The sequence below is a fragment of the Pipistrellus hanaki genome (genome assembly GCF_964339955.1).
Source record: "Pipistrellus hanaki genome assembly, chromosome: 19".
Classification (NCBI taxonomy): domain Eukaryota; kingdom Metazoa; phylum Chordata; class Mammalia; order Chiroptera; family Vespertilionidae; genus Pipistrellus; species Pipistrellus hanaki.
Genome location: NC_140521.1, coordinates 9164430 through 9185089, shown reverse-complemented (window position 1 = coordinate 9185089; position 20660 = coordinate 9164430). Strand labels below are relative to the sequence as shown.

The window sequence follows — 20660 nt, the reverse complement described above, 5'->3', positions numbered from 1 at the left end:
GGCAGGGCTGGGATGCTCAAGTGCTGAGTTCTGCTGGATGCTGGCACCACCCTCCCTGTTGAGAAACACTGTCCTAGGGGGCTGCCCGGTGTCCCCTGGAGATTAGGGGCGGGCTTGCTTGTTTGTTTGTCTCAGTTTCTTTCACTTCTGTCTTATAATTAGTACTTCCTTGTTGGTTAGAATTATGCAAAGGATGTTGCCTCTTCCGTCTTTGGTGAGGTTAACTTGAGAGCTAGGTCAGTTGGATTTTTCTGGTGGTTGCTTTTGGGTTCCCTGAGCCTCCCAGGCCTGCCACCATGCGTGCTGCCTTTTCTTGGCCAGGAGGTGTGTGACCCCCACCCCCACCCGTATGACTCTAGTCTTTGTTCATGTATCTCTTGCTATCAAAGCACCAGTGGGTGCTTTTCCTCACCCCCATGCACAGTGCTCACTTGTTCCTCCCTTTCTCTTGAACAAGTTGCAATTTTTCTTTTGTTGTTTTTTCCTTTTTTTTTTTTTTTAAGATTCAGTTTTTTCACTGCTATATTACAGTTGACCCTCATCTTGACATATTTTTGTAATTCTTTTGAAATTTTCATTCTTGTATTTATCACCCATACTTCATATTGTTAGTATATGGATTTCTGAAGCCATAAATATTGTAAAATGTATTTTGTCCCATGGATATTGAATATATTCTCCTGCTGTTTCTTCTTTTTTGATTGTCTGATTTCAAAATTCTATCTGTCTGCATTTTTAAAAAAATATATTTTATTGATTTTCTTACAGAGAGGAAGGGAGAGAGATAGAGAGCTAGAAACATCGATGAGAGAGAAACATCAACCTGCCTCTTGCACACCCCCTAGCGGGGATGTGCCCGCAACCAATGTACTACATGCCCTTGACCTGAATCGAACCTGGGGCCTTTGAGTCCGCAGACCGACGCTCTACCGCTGAGCCAAACCGGTTTCGGCTCTGTCTGCATTTTTGAGAGCTGGGTAGGAGGTGGCCCTTACAGACATGATATCTTTTGTCTCAGCCAGGCATCTTAAATCTAACATCTTGAGCCAAGTACCAGAAAATCAAAATTCATAGAGATCCCTTCCCATTCCAGAGCCCCTTTCTTACCCCAAGCCCCAGCTTTCCAATCCGATCATTAGGAAGTGTTTGGCAAAGCATGACCATAAGCTTCTCAGGTTTCCTGATGCCTGCCCTCACACCCGCCCTCATGGAGCTGACATTCTGTTTGGAGAGGAGTGGGCCATGGTGGTCGTATGCATGTGCAGCCTTTTCCCCTTCCTTAATCTGCCCAGCCTGCATAATTCCCAGGTGAGCATTTCTGCTGAGCCCCAGGCATAAGGAGGAGGACCAGTTAGCAGGTTGAGTGGTCTGTCAGGTTCCATGCTTTCCCTCCTGCAGGCTCAGGAAAAGGGCCAGCCCACCCCTTCCCCTACTTCAGGGGTCGTAGCCGTTGCTGCTAGCATCTTCCCTCTCTGAAGCTGCACATTGCTTAGAAATGGAATTCAGTCTCTCAGTGGTAGTGGCTCTCGTCCCACTGTAGCTTGTTTAAAATCCCTGTTTCAAATTTCACCACCCTGCACTTGCTGGACCAGGATTTTCCAGGATGGGGCCCAGACCTAGAAGGTTGTAGTCGGAAGCTAAGGTTGACAAGCAGCAGGACTCTGTGGGAAGAAATTTGGGCTTGTTGTCTGCCCTGAAGTGTCATTGTGGCTCACCTGTCTCTTGCATGTTCGCTCGACATGCTGTCTTTCTCGGCCCACTCCATGCCAGGCTTCACACATCCTCCAACCGAGAAGCTGTAGCACTGGCTCAGTTGCCCTTTTTTTTTGGAATTGTGTCCCTAGGATGCCTTGTAAACTGTCAGCTGTGTGATCGGAATAGGGGGTAGAGATATCTTTTGGATTCGATGTGGGGACTGATTCAGAGCCTCCATGCCATTGTGAGCCAGAGCACCAACACCTGGGGGTGGAGGTCCATTCAGGTCTGGTGGGGCTCACGGGTCAGACCACCAAGGAGGGAAGCCAGACTAGTGAGTAGGCTGTCCTTCCAGTGCAGCAGTGGAGGCCGGGCTCAACTGGGTGGTGCCCCGGGGTTGCCGAAGGGAAAGCACTCAGAAGATGGCGAGGAGGCTGTTGTGCCATGGATGAATGGGGGGCAGCACATCACTCCAGGTATCTGAGAATGGAGGACGTTGAGCCATAACATCTATTGGACGTTCACTTGAGTTATTGGGAAACCCGCGGGAAATGTCTGGTTGGTGCACAGTTGATAGATAATTCTAGACCAAACACATCTCAGGCAGGGCCTTGAAGTAGTCAGGGTGGTCATTCTTCCTGGATGAGGTGGTGTTAACTGTATAATAATAATCCCTTATATTTGCAAGGGGTTCTGTTGTTTACAACGTGGTTTCCCCTTCATTGTCTACAGCTCTGGGTCTTGCTATCCCTGTTTTGCAGCTGAGGAAACCGAGGCTCAGTGAAGGTTTTCTGTCCCCCTCCCATCCCAGACTGGATAGTTGTTCTCTTCGCTGTGTGCCCATGCTGAGGTGGAGTCCTGAAATCGCACTTACAGCGTTGGGTAGAAAACTTTGTGGGTATGTGTGTTCTCCTGGTCCCACTTTATTCATCTTTACATCCCCGCCGTCTCACACGTAGTCAGTGCTTAATAGAGCTCAGTTAGAAGTCAGGTCTGCAGTGCCTTTCTTGTGCCCTGTTGTGTGGTGACAGCCCAGAGAGGAGGCCGTGCTTTCATAGGAGCACAGTCACTTACCCTGTGGAGTCTGTGGGTTCACCAAGGTGGGACTTGTCTTGGTCTGGGGCATGGGCTGAGGGGACCATCATGGCTCTGGGCCTCTTAACCAGACCAGGCATGATCTAGTCCACAGGGAAATTTTATCATTAGTGGTGTTGGCACCCGGTTTTTAATTTGAGGGAGTCAGAAGGGATCTTAATATGTGGTGCTTTCCTCTGTTTGACACCCATTTATGCTTTGTCAATCAACAGGAGCTTGAAGAAATCCGCAAATGTGGAATGAAAAACTTCCGTAACATCCAGGTTGATGAAGCTAATTTATTGACTTGGCAAGGGCTTATTGTTCCTGTGAGTATTGAACACTTCCCTTCTTATCAGATTATTCTCAAGGTGGTGTGTGTGCTGTTGGACTTGTCTCTCTAACTCCTAAGGAGACTTTTAGGATAGGCAACCAACAGAAGCACAGCGGCGGGTAATAAGGCAGGGACTATACTGTAGCCTTGGGTTCCTGAGTAGAATCCCAACTTTGTGCTGGTTTTGTAACATTCTGGGTGTCCCGAGCTTTCCAGGGCTGTTGTTAACCAACCCGGGAAAGAATTGGAGTGTGCATGCTGTGCTCCTATCTTCCCTGCTTCTCTGGGCCTGACCCCATTTGGCCGGACAGCCACCTTCTCTGACCTCTTTTGGGAGGTGGCGGGTATTCCCATCCGGATCTTCTCTTTGCTGTCCTGCCTGGGCTCTAATCCTCATCTGTGTCTCTAACCCTCCGGTGTGAGCCTCCCATTAGTCTCAAATCCCTTTGCTTCATGGCCCACCTGTTCCCCTCACCCAGCATCTCTTAAAACAGCCAGAAGTGAGGGCCCTGGATTGGTGTGGAGAGTTTCAAGGACGCAGTTGACAACTGGTTCCCCCAGTGTCTGCCCCCATTGATTCCAGCTCCTGTTTCACTGCCTTCTGTCTTCAGACAGGCTCCGGCCTCCTCCTAAGAGCAGCTCTCCTGTGACCTTACTACTTCCTGTTTAGTGTCTGCTCTTTCTCCATCCTTTCATCTCCTTACCCCTCAAGAGACTTGTTCTGTACTAACTCCAGTTTGTGATCCCAGTTTCTCCCACCCTCCTGAAGCTGCTTCCCACCACGCACACGGCTCACACCTCTGGCTCTGCAGCCCCGGAGCTGTGTTCCCCACTTGCCTCCCGAGTGTGCCGTTTGCTTCTGTCCTGTTGCTTCCTCTTAACTCTTAGACATGAATCTAATTTAGTGTCTCGCCTTTCTCTCATTCGGTTTTGTTTCTGGGGATCCCTGTTTTTTCCAGCATTGTTGGTTACTAGGTTATTAATATAAGTGAAGAAGCCCATCTCTGCCTCCATTCCTGCCTTCTCCCCAGAGCTCACCATCTGTCCACGAAGCAGCCTCCGGTAACTTGGCATTGCCTGCTCCTAGTCTCCCTGTTCACAACTGAGACCTGTCAGTGTGCTCCCTTTCCTTCCTGTTCTTCTGCATCCACCCACCTTCTTCTCTTCTCCACTGTCACCAGTTAAGCCTCAGGCTCTTTCCTTGTTGATCTACCCTACATTGTTGTATAAAATCTTTCTTTATGGACAGATTGGCTACTTTATTAACGTGGAACAAAAAGCATTCTTACTATAGATGCTTACTTCTTGATGCTGGTGCAGATTGTGACTTCTTTTAAAAGTCCCTGGAACTGCTGAAACCGGTTTGGCTCAGTGGATAGAGCGTCGGCCGGTGGACTGGAAGGTCCTGGGTTCGATTCCAGTCAAGGCATGTACATTGGTTGTGGGCACATCCATAGTGGGAGGTGTGCAGGAGGCAGCTGGTCGATGTTTCTAACTCTCTATCCCTTTCCTTTCCTCTCTGTAAAAAATCAATAAAATATATTAAAAAAAAAAAAAAAAAAAAGCCGAAACCGGTTTGGCTCGGTGGATAGAGCGTCAGCCTTCGGACTGAAGGGTCCCGGGTTCGTTTCCGGTCAGGGGCCTGTACCTGGGTTGTGGGCGCATCCCCAGTGGGAGGTGTGCAGGAGGCAGCTGATCGATGATTCTCATCGATGTTTCTAGCTCTCTATACCTCTCCTTTCCTCTCTGTAAAAAAATAAATAAAATATATTTATAAAATAATAATAATAAAAAAATAAAAAAATAAAAGTCCCTGGAACTTGAATGGCAAATATTGGATTTGTAATTTATTTTCATAATCATTTGGGTAAATAAGGAAATATATACGTTGTAATCTTCTAGTACACATTCAGAAATTTTAAATCTGGGAGATTCCACTCTGGTTGGAAGGATGGAGTCTTTTTTTATATATATATATATTTTTTTATTGATTTTTTACAGAGAGGAAGGGAGAGAGATAGAGTTAGAAACATCGATGAGAGAGAGTCATAGATCAGCTGCCTCTTGCACACCCCCCACCGGGGATGTGCTCGCAACCAAGGTACATGCCCTTGACCGGAATCGAACCCAGGACCCTTGAGTCCGAAGGCCTACGCTCTGTCCACTGAGCCAAACCGGTTTCGGCGGAAGGATGGAGTCTTAAATTTCTTCAGGGTTGGAGGTGATGGGGCTCAGGGCACAGGGTATGGATAGCAGAGAAGCCCTGACGGGACGGTCAGCTGGTCACCACAGCACTTCCCTGCCATGGGGACCTGATAAATGCTGAGTGGAAGGATAGCCAGGACCATCTGACCATCTACTAATTTAAGAAGTAAACAGGTAGCCTGGGTCATTTGAAAACTGATAAGAATGAATGGGATGCCATTGAGCAGTCAAGCTTAGACAGTCTACCCCTGAGCTCCATGGCCTGGAAGACTGAGGGATAGCTCCAAGAGTAGATGGTTGTCAGGCCGACTCTGACCCCAGTGTACACCGAAGCCTTCCTCTGGTGTCGTGTTAGCAGAGCCTGTGGGCGGGCTGGAGTCTCATTAAGCACACGGGAGTGGCTGGCTGGTAGAATCCCAGTCTGCTTGAGCCAAGGCTCTGAGAGTGTCCAGGCCAAGCCTCGCTTTCCCTTCAGGGAAGCTGTGCCCAGAGAGAGTGCACGGTGGCCAGGCTGTCCTCACCCCTGCTCATGTGCCTCTTTCCCTTCCTCTCTCACTTCTGAAGTCATTGCCCAGGGTCCCCACTAGTACCTCATACCTGGGCTCAGGTCTTCCTACGTGGTCGGGGCTGGGTCAGTATGGGGAGTCTTCTGCCAAACTCACCTGGGGTCTGTCCAGTTGGGATGAAAGGGCCAGGCTGATGAAGGCATGGTACCTTAGAAGTATCCTGGGCATGTGCCCTTGACCGGATTCAAACCCGGGACACTTTAGTCTGTAGGCGGGTGGATGCTCTATCCACTGAGCCAAACCGGTTTTGGCATCTCTCAGCTTTTTTATGTGCATTCTTTAATGGGCCATTAGATAATTTCATACTTTAAAAAATAACTATATCATATCCCATAATATTTGTATGATCATTTATTCATTATTTTCTTATTGGCCATTTAGATTATTAATGTATTTTCTTTTTCTTTTTATTTTTTTTAATATATTTTTATTGATTACAGAGAGTAAGGGAAAGGGAGAGAGAGATAGAAACATCAATGATGGGAGAGAATCATTGATCAGCTGTCTCCTGCACACCCCCCACTAGGGATTGAGCCTACAACCTGGGTATCTGCCCTTGACCAGAATCGAACCCAGGACCCTTCAGTCCACAGGCTGACGTTCAATCCACTGAGTCAAACCGGCTAGGGCATTTTTTTTTCCATTTTAAAACTAATGTGTCCAAGAACATCTTTATGTGGAAAACTCGGTGTATCTTTTTTCTTTTAGATTCTGATCTTAAGAATTATATGATATTCTATAGTCTATATTTTATTAAGGTTAGGTTTATATATAAGGAAAGGACCATTGTAGGGCTGTACAGTCCCTGATTTAAGATTACCACTGAGCCATACCAGTCTGGATAAGATTACAATTTTTTCAACTTCACAATAGTGCAAAAGCAACATGCATGCAGTAGAAATGTAGGCAAAGGTGGGATGTTCTGTAGGTTAAACGCATTTTCAGTTTACAGTATTTTCAACTTGTGATGGTTTATTAAAAGATAGTACATGCCCTGGCTGGTTTGGCTCAGTGGATAGAGCGTCGATCTGCAGACTGAAAGGTCCCAGGTTCGATTCCGGTCAAGGGCATGTACATTGGCTGCGGGCATATCCCCGGTAGGGGGTGTGCAGGAGGCAGCTGGTCAATGTTTCTCTCTCATCGATGTTTCTAGCTCTCTATCCCTCTCCCTTCCTCTCTGTGGAAAATCAATAAAATATATATTTTTAAAAAAGGTAGTACATGCTCTGGCTGGTTTGGCTCAGTAGATAGAGCATTGGCCTATGGACTGAAAGGTCCTGGGTTCAGTTCTGGTCAAGGGCACATGCCCAGGTTGCAGGTTCGATCCCTAGTAGGGAGTGTGCAAGAGGCAGCCGATCAATGTCTCTCTCTCATCATTGGTGTTTCTTTCTCTTTCTCCCTCTCCATTCATTTCTGAAATATATATATGAAAAAAAGTTAACACATGGTTCTCGCTCATCATTGATGTTTCTATCTATCCTTCTCCCTCCCTCTCTGAAATCAATTTAAAAAAAAATTTTTTTTTAAAAAAGGTGCCGAAACCAGTTTGGCTCTGTGGTAGAGCATTGGTCTGCAGACTAAAAGGTCCCAGGTTCGATTCCAGTCAGGGGCATGTACATTGGTTGAGGACAAATCCCCGGTAGGGGGTGTGCAAGAGGCAGCTGGTTGATGTTTCTCTCTCATTGACGTTTCTAGCTCTCTATCTCTCTCCCTTCCTCTCTGTAAAAAAAATCTATAAAATATATTTTTTAAAAAAAGAAGAAGAAGAAGAAGGTAACCCACTATAAGTTGAGGAGCATCTGTATATATTATCAACTTATTTTCCAGAAAGACTGCCAATTTATAATATATTCCAATGGGCACTATCTGCACAAGTTCCTATATGTATCCTTGGCTGTCATGGAAGTTGTTAGGCATTTTTAAAAAAATATGTTTTTATTGCCCTAGCCAGTTTTGCTCAGTGGATAGAGTGTCAGCCTGAAGGGTCCTGGGTTCGATCCCGGTCAAGGGCACATGCCCAGGTTGCAGGCTTGATCCCCAGTGAGGGGCGTGCAGGAGGTGGCCGATCAAGAATTCTCTCTCATCATTGATGTTTCTCTCTCCCTTCCTTCTGAATATAATATATAATTTCAGAAGAGGGAGGAAGGGAGGGAAGGAAGAAGAAGAGAGAGACAGAGACAGAGAGAGAAACATTGATGAGAGAGAAGCCTGCAATCTAGGCATATTCCTTGACCAGTGACCACCTGGTTCATGGATCGACGCTATACTGGCTAGGCAAAACTGCTGGGTATTTTTAAAGGGGGTTCTGAGTGTCACTGACTTCATCTTCTAGGCTGTGGGGTCCAGTTGACCCAGGTGAGACTCCATCCCTGCCCCTGGCTGGCTTGGTGATCTTGGACTAGTTATGCAGTTTGTCCTAATACCCTTACTTCTAGTTGTTTTAAAAGTTCAGTAAGTGCATGTGTGTGAAGTGCCTAGCCTCACTCTTACTATTAAAACCCGTCCTGTTCTCTGGAAAACTGTCAGTATGAAACAGACACACGGAAAGAAATTGTTGCCATTTCGATGCAAAAGTTCTCCATTTGATTTGTGTCTTAGTCCCATTCAGGCTGCTATATTACAAAATACCAGACTGGTTACCAAACAGCAGACATGTATTTCTCAGTTTTCTGGAGCCCGGAAGTCTGAGTCAGGGCACAATCATATGAGGCTCTCTTTTGGTCAGACTTCTGTCCTGGCTCTCTGTGGCACCAATCCCATTCATGAGGCTCCGTCTTAATGACTTAGTCACCACCCAAAGGCCCCCACTTCCTAATACCATCACCTCGGGCATTAGGTTTCAACATATAATTTTGCGGGAGGGGGCAGGCACACAGACATTCAGACCATAGTAATTTCCATTTTTTAAATTTTACTATTACAATTAAAGTTTCTTTTTACTTATTTATTGACTTTGTATTTCTGCAGTCTGTTATCTATTAGGTTTCTACAGTGTGTTTGTTGAGTTGTAAGAATTCTGAATTAATCCCTTGTGTCTGGGACAAATATTTTTCAGCTTATTGTATATTTTTTAAAATTTTTGTTTATTCAAAAATTTCTAATTGAAAGGTTTATCTTAACATTTTTGTTCATTAATCCTCACATGATATATATTTTTTAAAATATATATATTATTGATTTTTTACAGAGAGGAAGGGAGAGGGATAGAGAGTTAGAAACATCGATCAACTGCCTCCTGCACACCCTCTACTGGGGATGTGCCTGCAACCAAGGTACATGCCCTTGACCGGAATCGAACCTGGGACCCTTCAGTCAACAGGCCGACTCTCTATCCACTGAGCCAAACAGGTTAGGGCGAGGATATTTTTTTCATTGCTTTTTAGAGAGGGTCAAAGGGAAGGGGGCAGAGAGAAACACATTGATTCGAGAAAGACACATCAATTGGTTGCCTCCTGAATGTGCCCCAATGGGCACTGAGAATCGAACCAGCAACCTGGGCATGTGCTTTGACCAGGAATTGAACCATGATCTCCTGGTTCACACATAGGTCAAGACTCAACACCAGCCAGGCCTGTATGTAGCTTCTTAACATATTTTCAAGGTTCATCCATGTTGTAGCACATATCAATACTCCATTCCTTTTTATTACCATTGTAATGTATATGTCATAGTTTTCTTATTCACTCACCAGTTGATGGGTATTTGGATTGTTCCCACGTTTTGGATATTATGAATAATGCTGCTATTAACATTCGTGTACACACTTTTATGTGGACATATGTTTTCATTTCTTTTGGGTAATTTACTGGGTCACATGGTGGGGTTGCTGGGTCATATAGTAACCTTATGTTTATTCATTTGAGAAATTGCTAGACTCTTCTTAGGTCATCCTGCCTTGTGGCCTTTGTTCACAAAGCCTGTGCCTGGCTTGTTAAAGCTCAGTAGCCTCCACCAACATGCAGGCAGTGGGACCTAAGAAGAGGGGAACATCTCCATTGCATACTGAAAGACAATGGATAGCAGCGTGAGAAAGTTATAAAGAATATGGACAGTATGAGTGAGTTTTATAACTCCACTAGAGGCCTGGTGCATGACATTTGTGCACGGGTACAGTCCCTACGCCTGGCCTGCAATCAGGGCCATCTTCCCCAGCTGCTGGCAGCCGGCCCCACTCCCCACCACCACTCACCCTCAGTTCCCCATTCGCTATCGGGCAATCGAAACCTGCCAGCAGAGGGGGAGGAACTAGAGGTTGGCCAGTTCCCCATTCCCCATTGGGCGATTGGGGCCTGTAGGCTGGGGGCAGCTCTTCTGTTTAGCGTCTGCCCCCTGGTCAGTGTGCTTCATAGCGACCAGTTGTTCTATGGTTCAGTAGATTTGCATATTACTTTTTTATTATATAGGATATGAGTAGTATATAGATATCTAGAATGAAAAGCCTCTGTGTGTACTGTTAACGCATAGAAAACATACCATGGCCATGTAGCAGGCGGCTAACAGTCATTATCCTGGGCAGTGGAAGGTTTAACCTGTTAACAGAGCAGGACCTATAAATACATCAAACGTAAACAATATCGGGAACGGGTAGTATGAATACGTCCTTGAAATATATGTTGCGCCCCGAGAGGGACGGCATATATTTTTTGTAATCTTTTTATTTTTATTTTTAATATTTTATTGATTTTTTACAGAGAGGAAGGAAAGGGGAAGGATAGAGAGTTAGATAGAGGAAGGAAAGGGGAAGGATAGATGAGATGAGAGAGAAACATCCATCAGCTGCCTCTGGGGATGTGCCGGCAACCAAGGTACATGCCCTTGACCGGTATCGAACCCGGGACCTTTAGGTCCGAAGGCCAATGCTCTATCCACTGAGCCAAACCGGTTTCGGCTATTTTTTGTAATCTTTATCATTGTTTGTAAAATTTATAATTTTTTAATTCAACGTGTCCATTTTTTTTGTCCGTATTCTTTTCTATTTTTTTTGTAATTTTGTATTTTCCTTTGTGCTTTATATATATAAATGAAAATATATATATATTTCATTTATTTTCATTAAGTATAAATAAATAAAAATAATATGAAATTACGTCCTCCGGGCGTGACGTACTGACACGTCCTAGTGAAAGAGTACGCGCCCGTTACAGGTTGCGTCATTAAAAAGGGAACTCCCCGGTTAACAGGTTAATACTACTTTTTTGGTGTAAATGGTATATTTCTATGAAAAATAACAATAAGGCTGCCGAATCTGGTTTGGCTCAGTGGATAGAGCACTGGTCTGCGGACTGAAGGGTCCCGGGTTCGATTCCGGTCAAAGGCATGTACCTTTGTTGCGGGAACATCCCCAGTAGGGGTGTGCAGGAGGCGGCTGATGGATGTTTCTCTCTCATCGATGTTTCTAACTCTCTATCCCTCTTCCTTCCTCTCTATAAAAAAAATATATTTAAAAACAAACAAACAATAAAGCTACTTTTATTCTTAAGGGGAAAGTGAATTAAGCTGTGAGAGGTAAAGCTCCTTGTTGAATTCAATTCATGGAGACTGTGATTTTAAATTTAGATATAATTCAGAGAGTAGTCATAAAAGATTGGTAAACCAGTTCTGGAAATACTTATTCCCACAAATATTCTTTTCAAAGGGAATATGATGGAATTCCTTAATGTTAAAAATTTGTTGACTGTGCTATGAAAAGTCCTACAAAGCAAATTGTTGAAAACAGTACAGAGAGCCCAGCCGATGTGCTCAATGGTTAGCTCGACATGAACCAGGAAGGCGGTCACGGTTCAATCCCTAGTGGGCAGTGTGTAAGAGGCAGCCAATCGATGATTCTCTCATCATTGATGTTTCTCTCTCTCCCTCCCCTCCCTTCCTCTATGAAATAAATAAAAATATATTTTTAAAAATAAAATATGGCCAAAACTGGTTTGGCCCAGTGGATAGAGCATCAGCCTGCGGACTGAAGGGTACCAGGTTCGATTCCGGTCAAGGGCATGTACCTTGGTTGCAGGCACATCCCCAGTGGGGGGTGTGCAGGAGGTGGCTGATCGATGTTTCTCATCGATGTTTTTAACTCTCTGTCACTCTCTCTTCCTCTCTGTAAAAAAATCAATAAAATATATTTAAAAATAAAATAAAATATGGAGTCTAGGTGATAATGATTAGTGGTAAGAAATATACCATGTTATTACAAGATGTTGATAGTGGGGAGAGCTGTGTGTGTGCAGGCCAGGGCAGTTTTGCTTGCTGGGAAACTAAAGTGACTCTAAACACATAAAGTCTATTTAAAGAAAATAAGCCAGAATGTCAATCTCAGGCCTCTTCACAGCTTAGCAGACATCTTACTCTAGAAATACTGATTTATTAATGGTTTCCCCAAAGATGGTTAAAGTTTCAGTTGATATGCCACTTGAAATAAATTAATTTTCGAGTTAACAGAACATTCCTGTCCCAGCTGCAGAGTTGTTTACTATAGTGTGTTCACCTTGATCTCTTTCTCCGCAGGACAACCCTCCATATGATAAGGGGGCCTTCAGAATCGAAATCAACTTTCCAGCAGAATACCCATTCAAACCACCGAAGATCACATTTAAAACAAAGATCTATCACCCCAACATCGATGAAAAGGGACAGGTCTGTCTGCCAGTAATTAGTGCTGAAAACTGGAAGCCAGCAACGAAAACCGACCAAGGTAAAGCATGCTCCTGTCCCCTGAGGTGCCCTCCGGGGCTGCTGCTGGGACGGGCGCTGCTCTGCCTTCTCATGCGTGTCGCACACAGTCCGGACAAACCTCACCAACTCCGGTGCACACCGTGCAACGAGCTCCCATCAGTCCTGTGAGCATGGCACATCGTGGCCACAAGGTTGACCTGCAGTTTGTGGCAGGTGTTTGAGGAGGCCCTTCGTGTGCTTGCAGCCCAGTGAGGACACATGTGGACAGCCCAGCCCAGTACTTGGTGCCAGTGCAGTGAGGGATGTAGGCGCTGTTCCTGGGAGTTTTTATGGATTACGGGGCTGCTGGTGTGTGTGTGTGTGTGTGTGTGTGTGTGTGTGTGTGTGTGTGTTTAAAGTGGCTTCACACAGCAGTTAGCAAGTGCACTCAGACATGAAGGAAGACGGGCGGACTAAACGGAGGGAAGAAGCTAAAACCACCTGGTGGACAGCAGCAGAAAGCCAGTGGCTCAGAGTGGGTGGGGTGGGGGTGGTGGGTAGTTAGATTGAAGACTGTGTGCCCACATGTGAAAGCACATAGTTGGCTTTAGCAGGCTGGAGCTCACTGGAATTGGATGTGGCCGCTTGTGTCCATGTGTCTGTAAGCATACGTACCCAGGGGAGCGGGAGAATACTAATTCATTGTTACTGTTGGCCTCCCTCTTGTCCCCTGGCAGTTATAAGTAACCAGCCAATCACTATAAGGTCTTTTTAGATTAAAGAGAGTACATAAGGCTGGCATTTTCTAGGCTGCAGGTAGTTTTTCAGCGAATGATATGTAAATAGTCACTTTTCAGTGGAAAGCCTGAAAGATGGAGTTGAAAGCCTTTCACGTGGAAAGTTCAGCCTCAGACTCAACACAGCTGAGTAGTAGAAAGGAGTGGTGCTAAATGCTGAGTCAGGATAGAACGATCTCCAGTGGATGTGGCATTTGGTCATTCTGATGTTTTTAAGGCTTGACAAAAGTTATTCTTTTTTTTAAAAAACAATTTATTTTAGAGAGAGAAACTTCGATTTGTTATTCCACTTATTTATGCATTCATTGCAGGTTTGATCTTGGCCCTGATCAGGAGGCGGGTTGTGTGGGAGGCAGCCAGTCATTGTGTCTCTCTCACATCACTCTTTTTCTCTTTCCCTTTCATTTTCCCTTTCCCTCTCTCTCTCTCTCTCTCTCACTCACTCTTCCCTCCCCTCTCTCCCACTCTTCCTCTCTCTCTCTCCTCCTTCTTCCCGCCCTTTCCCCTCCATTCCACTCTAAAAATCAATGGATGAGATTTAACAAAACAAAAAAATTTGTATGGAGAAAATTAAAGCAATTTAAAATGAAAGTTTCAACCCCCATACACTATTATAACAAATCCAGTAGATAAAATTATAAAAAGGACTCAAGGAATATAACAATATAAATAGTGTTAACATCCTCTATTATAAGAAAACTGTTGTAAGAACAAAAACGAGATTTCATAGGCTTTATTCTCTGGTCATATATAGGATGGGGCAAAAGTAGGTTTATAGTTCATATGGAAAATTAAATACAGTAACTAATACATAATAATACAAGAATAAATTTTTGTGTATTCAACTATAAATCTACTCTTGCCCTACCGTCTACAATGAGAGACCAGGAGGTAATTTTTTTTTTTTTTAATGTATATTCAGGAAGATAGAGTGTGGTGCCACTTATGTAAGTTTAGGGACATTTGAGAAATCAAGAGAGGATAACTGTTATTAAACCAGATGAAGTACATGCATTTGCTGAATGGCCTTCATTAAAGTACCAAGCAATAAATAATCTGTATTTTAAATCGGTATTTTCCCCAGTTTAAACATTCAGAAAGCTTTTATAGGAGGTAAATTTTTATTTTTTTTAAAGTCTTTCTTTTGCAAGAAAAAAGTGCTTTCTGGGGAGCACCTGGCTCAAGAAAGAGATCAAGAAACCAGAGCCAGACATTTATAAAATAAAGTGAGCATGCAGTTCTACATAGAAAAAGTGATGGGATGGGGCCATAGTTGTAGTTTGACGAGTAGTCTTAGATATCAATGTTCTCACTATCAAAACAAGCGAAGCTAAACTGGGTTTTACTATAGTTTAGCTGAGGAGCCAGAAATGCACCCAAAGGAACAGAGAAAGAATGAAATACCCATCAGAACTTTCAACCTAGCGGTCTGACAGGGTGGTCCAGCGAACCTTTCCCAGCTGGTTTAGAAGCTCTTTGGGCTCTGCCAGGCTGGGCTCATTAAGCATCGCATGGTGCAGCCTGTCTTGCACCCTTCATTCTCATACTCATTGAAACCACCCTGAAATGAGTGCGGGTCTGGAACACCTCACCCAGTCTCTGCCCTGGCGAAGCTTCACACGTGAGAAAGCGAGCGAGCGAGCCAGGCCTGTTACCTCCAGACTCGGGGGAAGGCTGTGAGTGCTAGGGGCTGGGACATCCTCCGGGTGTCAGTTCAGAGGAAGAGGCAGCAGCGGGATCACTGAGCAGTTATCACTTTGACTGCTGTCCGGCCCTTTATCCTCATTACAGAGGAAAGTTAAGTGTTTGTGGTTAGAATTTTGGATGAATCAGGGCGCTTTGTTGATATAAATCAGTGTTAGAGTCAGAGTTGCGTAGCTTGCCTGAGCCTTTCTGAGACTATTGTAACCAGCAATGCCTTCTCCTTTTCTTGGCAGTAATCCAGTCTCTCATAGCACTGGTGAATGACCCCCAGCCTGAGCACCCGCTTCGGGCTGACCTAGCTGAAGAATACTCTAAGGACCGTAAAAAATTCTGTAAGAATGCGGAAGAGTTTACAAAGAAATATGGGGAAAAGCGACCTGTGGACTAAAATCTGCCACGATTGATTCCAGCAAATGTGAGCAGAGACCCCGCAAAACAGGACTCTGTGGAAATTGACACGGGCCACCACCTGGCGTTTGCTTGTGGCAGTTACTAACTTTCTACAGTTTTCTTAATCAAAAGTGGTCTTAGGTAACCTGTAAAGAAAGGATTAAAAATTTAAGATGTTCTAGTTCTGCTTTCTTTGTTTTAAAAATCACTGCTTCAGTCTACTCTAAAAGGAATGGTGTTTCTTTTCTTGTCCAAATTTACCCAACATCTTCAATTTACAGTTAGACCTTAAGGTTTAAAATAAAAGGTTGTGGTTCCCTTTCTCCCCATGCCCTTCCCATGCCACTCTCTTGCATTCAGTTTCTTTTTCATTCATTCACTTCCCCAGAACCAGGCCCCACCTTCTCCACAAAGGAGAAGAGGCAGCCCTGTCCGGTCTGGTGGCTTCTCTTCTCCCATGTTGCAATGCGTGTGGGAGTTCATTCAAGTTCTCCTGGTTCCAATTTATAACATACTTAAAAAAAAAATTTTTTTTAAACAAGCAAACCACCCCTTTCCTCCCCCCTTCCCCCCCAAAAAAGAAATAACTATGAAAAGGAGGCCCACCTCTTATGTAAAAATCTTGCCAATGTTACCACAATAACACTGATTAAATGGCAACCCTGATTTCTGTGTGTGTGACTGAACACTAGCCTGGCCCGGCCTGCTTGGGAGGACCCTGCAATATCAGGTCTGTGGCCACCCAGGGAGGGCCTGCCAGCCAGAGGACACTGCACTTGTGTGAGGAATTCGCTTCAGAGAGGCTCCTGAGGTCAAAGGTTTGCGCTCCTCCCTGCAGCCATTTTAGAAGATGTGCTGGCCATTGCAGACAACGCTAAAGCCAGAATGTCCATTTGAAATTCCACGCTCACCCGTCAGCAAGCTCCATCCGAACGTGCCACGGAGCCCGACCTCCACCTCCTCAGTGCAGCAGCCCCACCTCAGCCCTCCTCCAGCACAGTGTGGCCCTTTGCAGGGTTGGAATTGGCAGGACTCGGCTAGAGCCAGAACCAGGCTGGGGTCACCGATGCCCTGCTGGCCTCTTCCTTTGAAGCAGCCGGCCGGGCCCGCCCAGGAACAAGACGGCCTTCCCTTCCTCTGGACTCACAGCCCGTGCAGAGTCAAGCTCCGCTTGAAGCTCACCGAGTAATATCCTCTACATGTGTTTTATATTGTTTTGATTGCCTTTTTTTGTAGAAATAAAAATTGACCTTAGAATTTATCCTCAGATGAACTTGTAAGGATTTGAATGTTAATGTCTTTTTCAGAGCAAGTGGGACTGTCCCTGAAATAGTAGAGAAAGCATTGTCCCTGACACCCGGAGGAAGCCGAGGGCCCAGATGCCATGCGCCACCAACTCCGCCTCGGCCACCGGCAGCTTCCCCTCCTGGCTCTCGGGGGCATTAGATTGTGTGGAGGAATGACTTAAAGAAACTCGGCTCAGTTTAGTTTTAAAACTTGAGATCCTTCCAGGGCTATGACCTCTAATACAGCTTGGTTTTACTGCACAGAACCAGGAGTGACGTGCAGGTTAACGTCATTTAATTGTCCAGGTGCTTGGTCCCTGCAGTGTGTCACCCATTCAGCTGCTTTAGCCCAACATACGCAAGGGGCAGGCTCTGGAGACTCCAGCCTGCTCAGGGGAGCTGGGCCAGCATTTGCACATCTGTCACTTGGCAGAAAGGTGATGATGGACTTTATGTCACTGACACACAGATTTGTAATAAAATGCCAAATTCTGTCAGAAGCTATATCCAAGTAAGCCACCATCCTTGCTTCTCTGAATCCAAAATTATTGCCATTCTTGGAAACCATCCCGTTGCTTCGTGTTTCTACCAGCATAGTTCTGCCTGCCTGTCGTCCTTCACTTCTCTGTTCACCACAGGAGGTACCTTTTGGCAATGCCGGCAGCACCTCAGGGGACTCTTAGCCCTGGCATTGCACCCCATGATTTGTCCAGAGGCCTGGCCCTGGGAAAGTGAGGCCATGAGGGGTCCTTCCCTCACCCCTGGGTGGCTTGCTCCATCCAGCCTACAGCAGTTCCAGGTGGTAGCTGAGCCCTCAGAGCAGGCTTTGAGCAGCTCTGAAATCAAACAAGCTGGGTCCTCTGGGGGAGGGGAGAGCTGTCACCCACTGACGCAAGCCCACTCAGGAATTCACACCCACCTGAACTGAACCAAAGTGGGCCAGGTCCTCCCCCTCCTCCCTGCCCCTGCCCACCATGGCAGAGAATAGGCTTTCTAAAGATGCTGCGATCCCGTTCTGCTGACCTTAATAAAAATGTTCTCCAACACTGGTGTGGCTGTGTGTGTTTCCTCCTCACTGTGGTGGGCCTGCACTCCCGGAGGTGTGGGAGGGCTGGCTGGTGCCAGGTCCTAGGGCCTCTGTGGTCTGCAGCTTTTGCCTGCTCCTATCCTCCCATGACTCAGCCTCCAAAAGGCACAGAAAAAGCCGGAGTCCAGATTATTGGGTCTCCCTTGGCTGTCTGGGCAGCAGACAGCACCTCTACGTATTAAATGTATCACTTCAGTCTGATCAGCCCCTAAAGAGTGATACCCACATTCGGCAGAAAAGCAAACTGGCTATCTTTTTATTATTTTTTTAAATTGATTTCACAGAGAAAGGGAGCAGGAGAGAGAGAGAGAAACATCAATGATGAGAATGTGCCCTTAACTGGAATCGAACCTGGGACCCCTCAATCCGCAGGCCAATGCTCTATCCACTGAGCCAAAGCAGTCGGAGCCAAACTGGGTATCTTTTGTTGTTAATCCTCACCTGAGGATCTTTTTCCCCCACTGATTTTTTTTTTTTAATATATATATTTTTAATGATTTTTTACAGAGGAAGAGAGAGGGATAGAGAGTTAGAAACATCAATGAGAGAGAGTCATCGATTAGCTGCCTCTTGCACACCCCCTACTGCGGATGTGCCCGCAACCAAGGTATATGCCCTTGACCGGAATCGAACCCAGGACCTTTCAGTCTGCAGGCTGGCACTCTATCCACGGAGCCAAACCGGTCCCAGCTCCCCCACTGATTTTTAGAGTGGAGAGACCCATTAGTTGATTGCCTCCTCCCTACTCCTCGCCAGGGATCAAGCCTGCAACTGAGGTACATGTCCTTGACCAGAATCAAACCCAGGACCCTTTAGTCCCAGAGCCCATCCTCTAGATGCTGAGCTAAGTCCGCTAGAGCGAGCAAACTGGCTATCTTGATGGGAGGTCATGGAATTAATGAGGGTGTTCCTGAGGGGGTCCTTAGATCATTTCCTTGAGTTACGCCTGGAAACCTCCCTCTGAGTCTCCAGGACAGTGGGCAACGGGGCCATTGATTCAGCCCAGGGCCCTAACCATTTATTTATGTTAATCCTCACCTGGGGGTATTTTTTTCCCATTGATAAAAATATGCTTTTATTGCTTTCAGAGAGAAACATCAATGATGAAATCTTTTTTTTTTTTTTTAAGTATTTTGATTTTTATACAGAGAGAAAGGGAGAGAGAGAGTTAGAAACATCGATGAGAGAGAGTCATCGATCAGCTGCCTCTTGCACACCCCCTACTGGGGATATGCCCGCAACCAAGGTACATGCCCTTGACCGGAATCGAACCCGGGACCCTTCAGTCCCCAAGCCGACGCTCTATCCATTGAGCCAAACCGGTCCCGGCAATGATGAAATCTTAACCGGCTACCTCCTACATGCCCCACACTGGAGATGAAGCCCAGAACCCGGGCATGTGCCCTGACTCAGAATCAAATTGAGTCAAACTGGGACCTCCTGGTTCATAGGTCAATGCTCATCCACTGAACCACACCAGCCAGGCTCCATTGATTTTTAGTGGAAGGAGGAGAGAGAGAGAAACATTGATGTGAGAGAGACCATCAGTTGGTTGCCTCCCACATGCACCCTGACCAGAGGTCAGGGATCCAGTAAGTGCCTTGACCAGAATGGAACTCACAACCCTTCAGTCTGAGGGCCAGTGCTCTAAGCACTGAACAAGCCAGCTAGTCTCTTCCTTTAAAAATTGGAATAATGGTGCCAATTATTTTTTTAATTTGATGTTTTTAGAGAAGAAGCGAGAGAGGAGAAACATTGATTTGTTACTCCACTTATTTGTGGACATACTGTTTCTTATACGTGCCCTGCTTGGGGATCAAACCCACAACCTTGGCACATTAGGACGATGCTCTACCCAGCCAGGACATCTAACACTTATATTTTATTGATTTTTTAAAGAGAGGAAGGGAGAGAGATAGAGAGCTAGAAATGTCAATGAGAGAGAAACATCGACCAGCTGCCTCTTGCACACCCCCTAGCGGGGATGTGCCCGCAACCAATGTACATGCCCTTGACCGGAATCGAACCCGGGACCTTTCAGTCTGCAGGCTGGCACTCTATCCACTGACCAAACCGGTTCCAGCCTCCCACATCTTTCTATTAGTGAGACAATGATCGGTTTCCGGCACAGCACCTCAGGGCCCCGCCCTGCAGGGCAGCCACCTGACCCAGTAGAAGGCAAAGTCTGAGTTGATCCCAGTTCTTCCCGCCCCAGCACAGAACTGGCTTCCCTCTTTCCCTCCACCAACTGGAGGACTGGAGCTAAAACTGGGACTTCAGCCTAGTGCCTGGGCCAAGCAGTACTTGTTAATGGCTAATCTGGGTGATTAGAAATGTTTTTTGGAAAACATTTTTTTTAAGTAATCTCTGTAGTCTTTTTTAAATTGATTTCAGAGAGGAAGGGATAGATAGAAACATCAGTGAAAATCATTGATCAGCTGCCTCCAGCACGCCCCCCACTGGAGATTGAGCCCACAACCTGTGCATGTGCCCTGACCATGAATCAAATCATGATCTGGTTCAGAGGTCACAACCACTGAGCCACATGAGCTGGGCGAAAATATTTATTGATTTCAGAAAGAGGGAGAGGAAGAGAGGGAGACAGAAGCATTAATAATGAGAAAGAATTCTTTTTAAAAAAATTTTTCCCCCAAATATATTTTTATTGATTTCAGAGAGGGAGAGAGAGAGAGAGAAATATCAATGATGAGAGAATCATTCAGGCTGCCTCCTGAATCGAGAGGGGATCAAGCCCACAACCGGGGCATGTGGCTGACCTGGAATAGAATTGTGACCTCCTGGTTCATAGTTTGATGCTCAACCACGGAGCCACGCTGTTCAGGCAGGTGACTTCTTTTTCAATAAAAATGGAGATAT

At 45.7% G+C, this 20660-nt stretch overlaps 1 protein-coding gene across 5 annotated transcripts in view; it reads left to right on the top strand.

The window, feature by feature from the left end:
• The window catches only part of UBE2L3 (ubiquitin conjugating enzyme E2 L3), a 31863-nt gene extending 15184 nt beyond the window's left edge, over positions 1–16679 (top strand). For 3 of the 5 annotated variants that reach the window (XM_084867852.1, XM_084867855.1, XM_084867854.1), the window contains exons 2-4: positions 3003–3098; positions 12373–12559; positions 15254–16679. In XM_084867852.1, the coding sequence (XP_084723978.1) occupies positions 3003–3098; positions 12373–12559; positions 15254–15408 (438 nt within the window). In that variant the 3' untranslated portion in view covers positions 15409–16679. Of the gene's footprint in view, positions 1–2456; positions 2594–3002; positions 3099–12372; positions 12560–15253 lie in introns of all 5 variants that reach the window. The other 2 variants (XM_084867853.1, XM_084867856.1) reach the window with 2 other exon arrangements.
• Positions 16680–20660: the final 3981 nt, after the last annotated feature.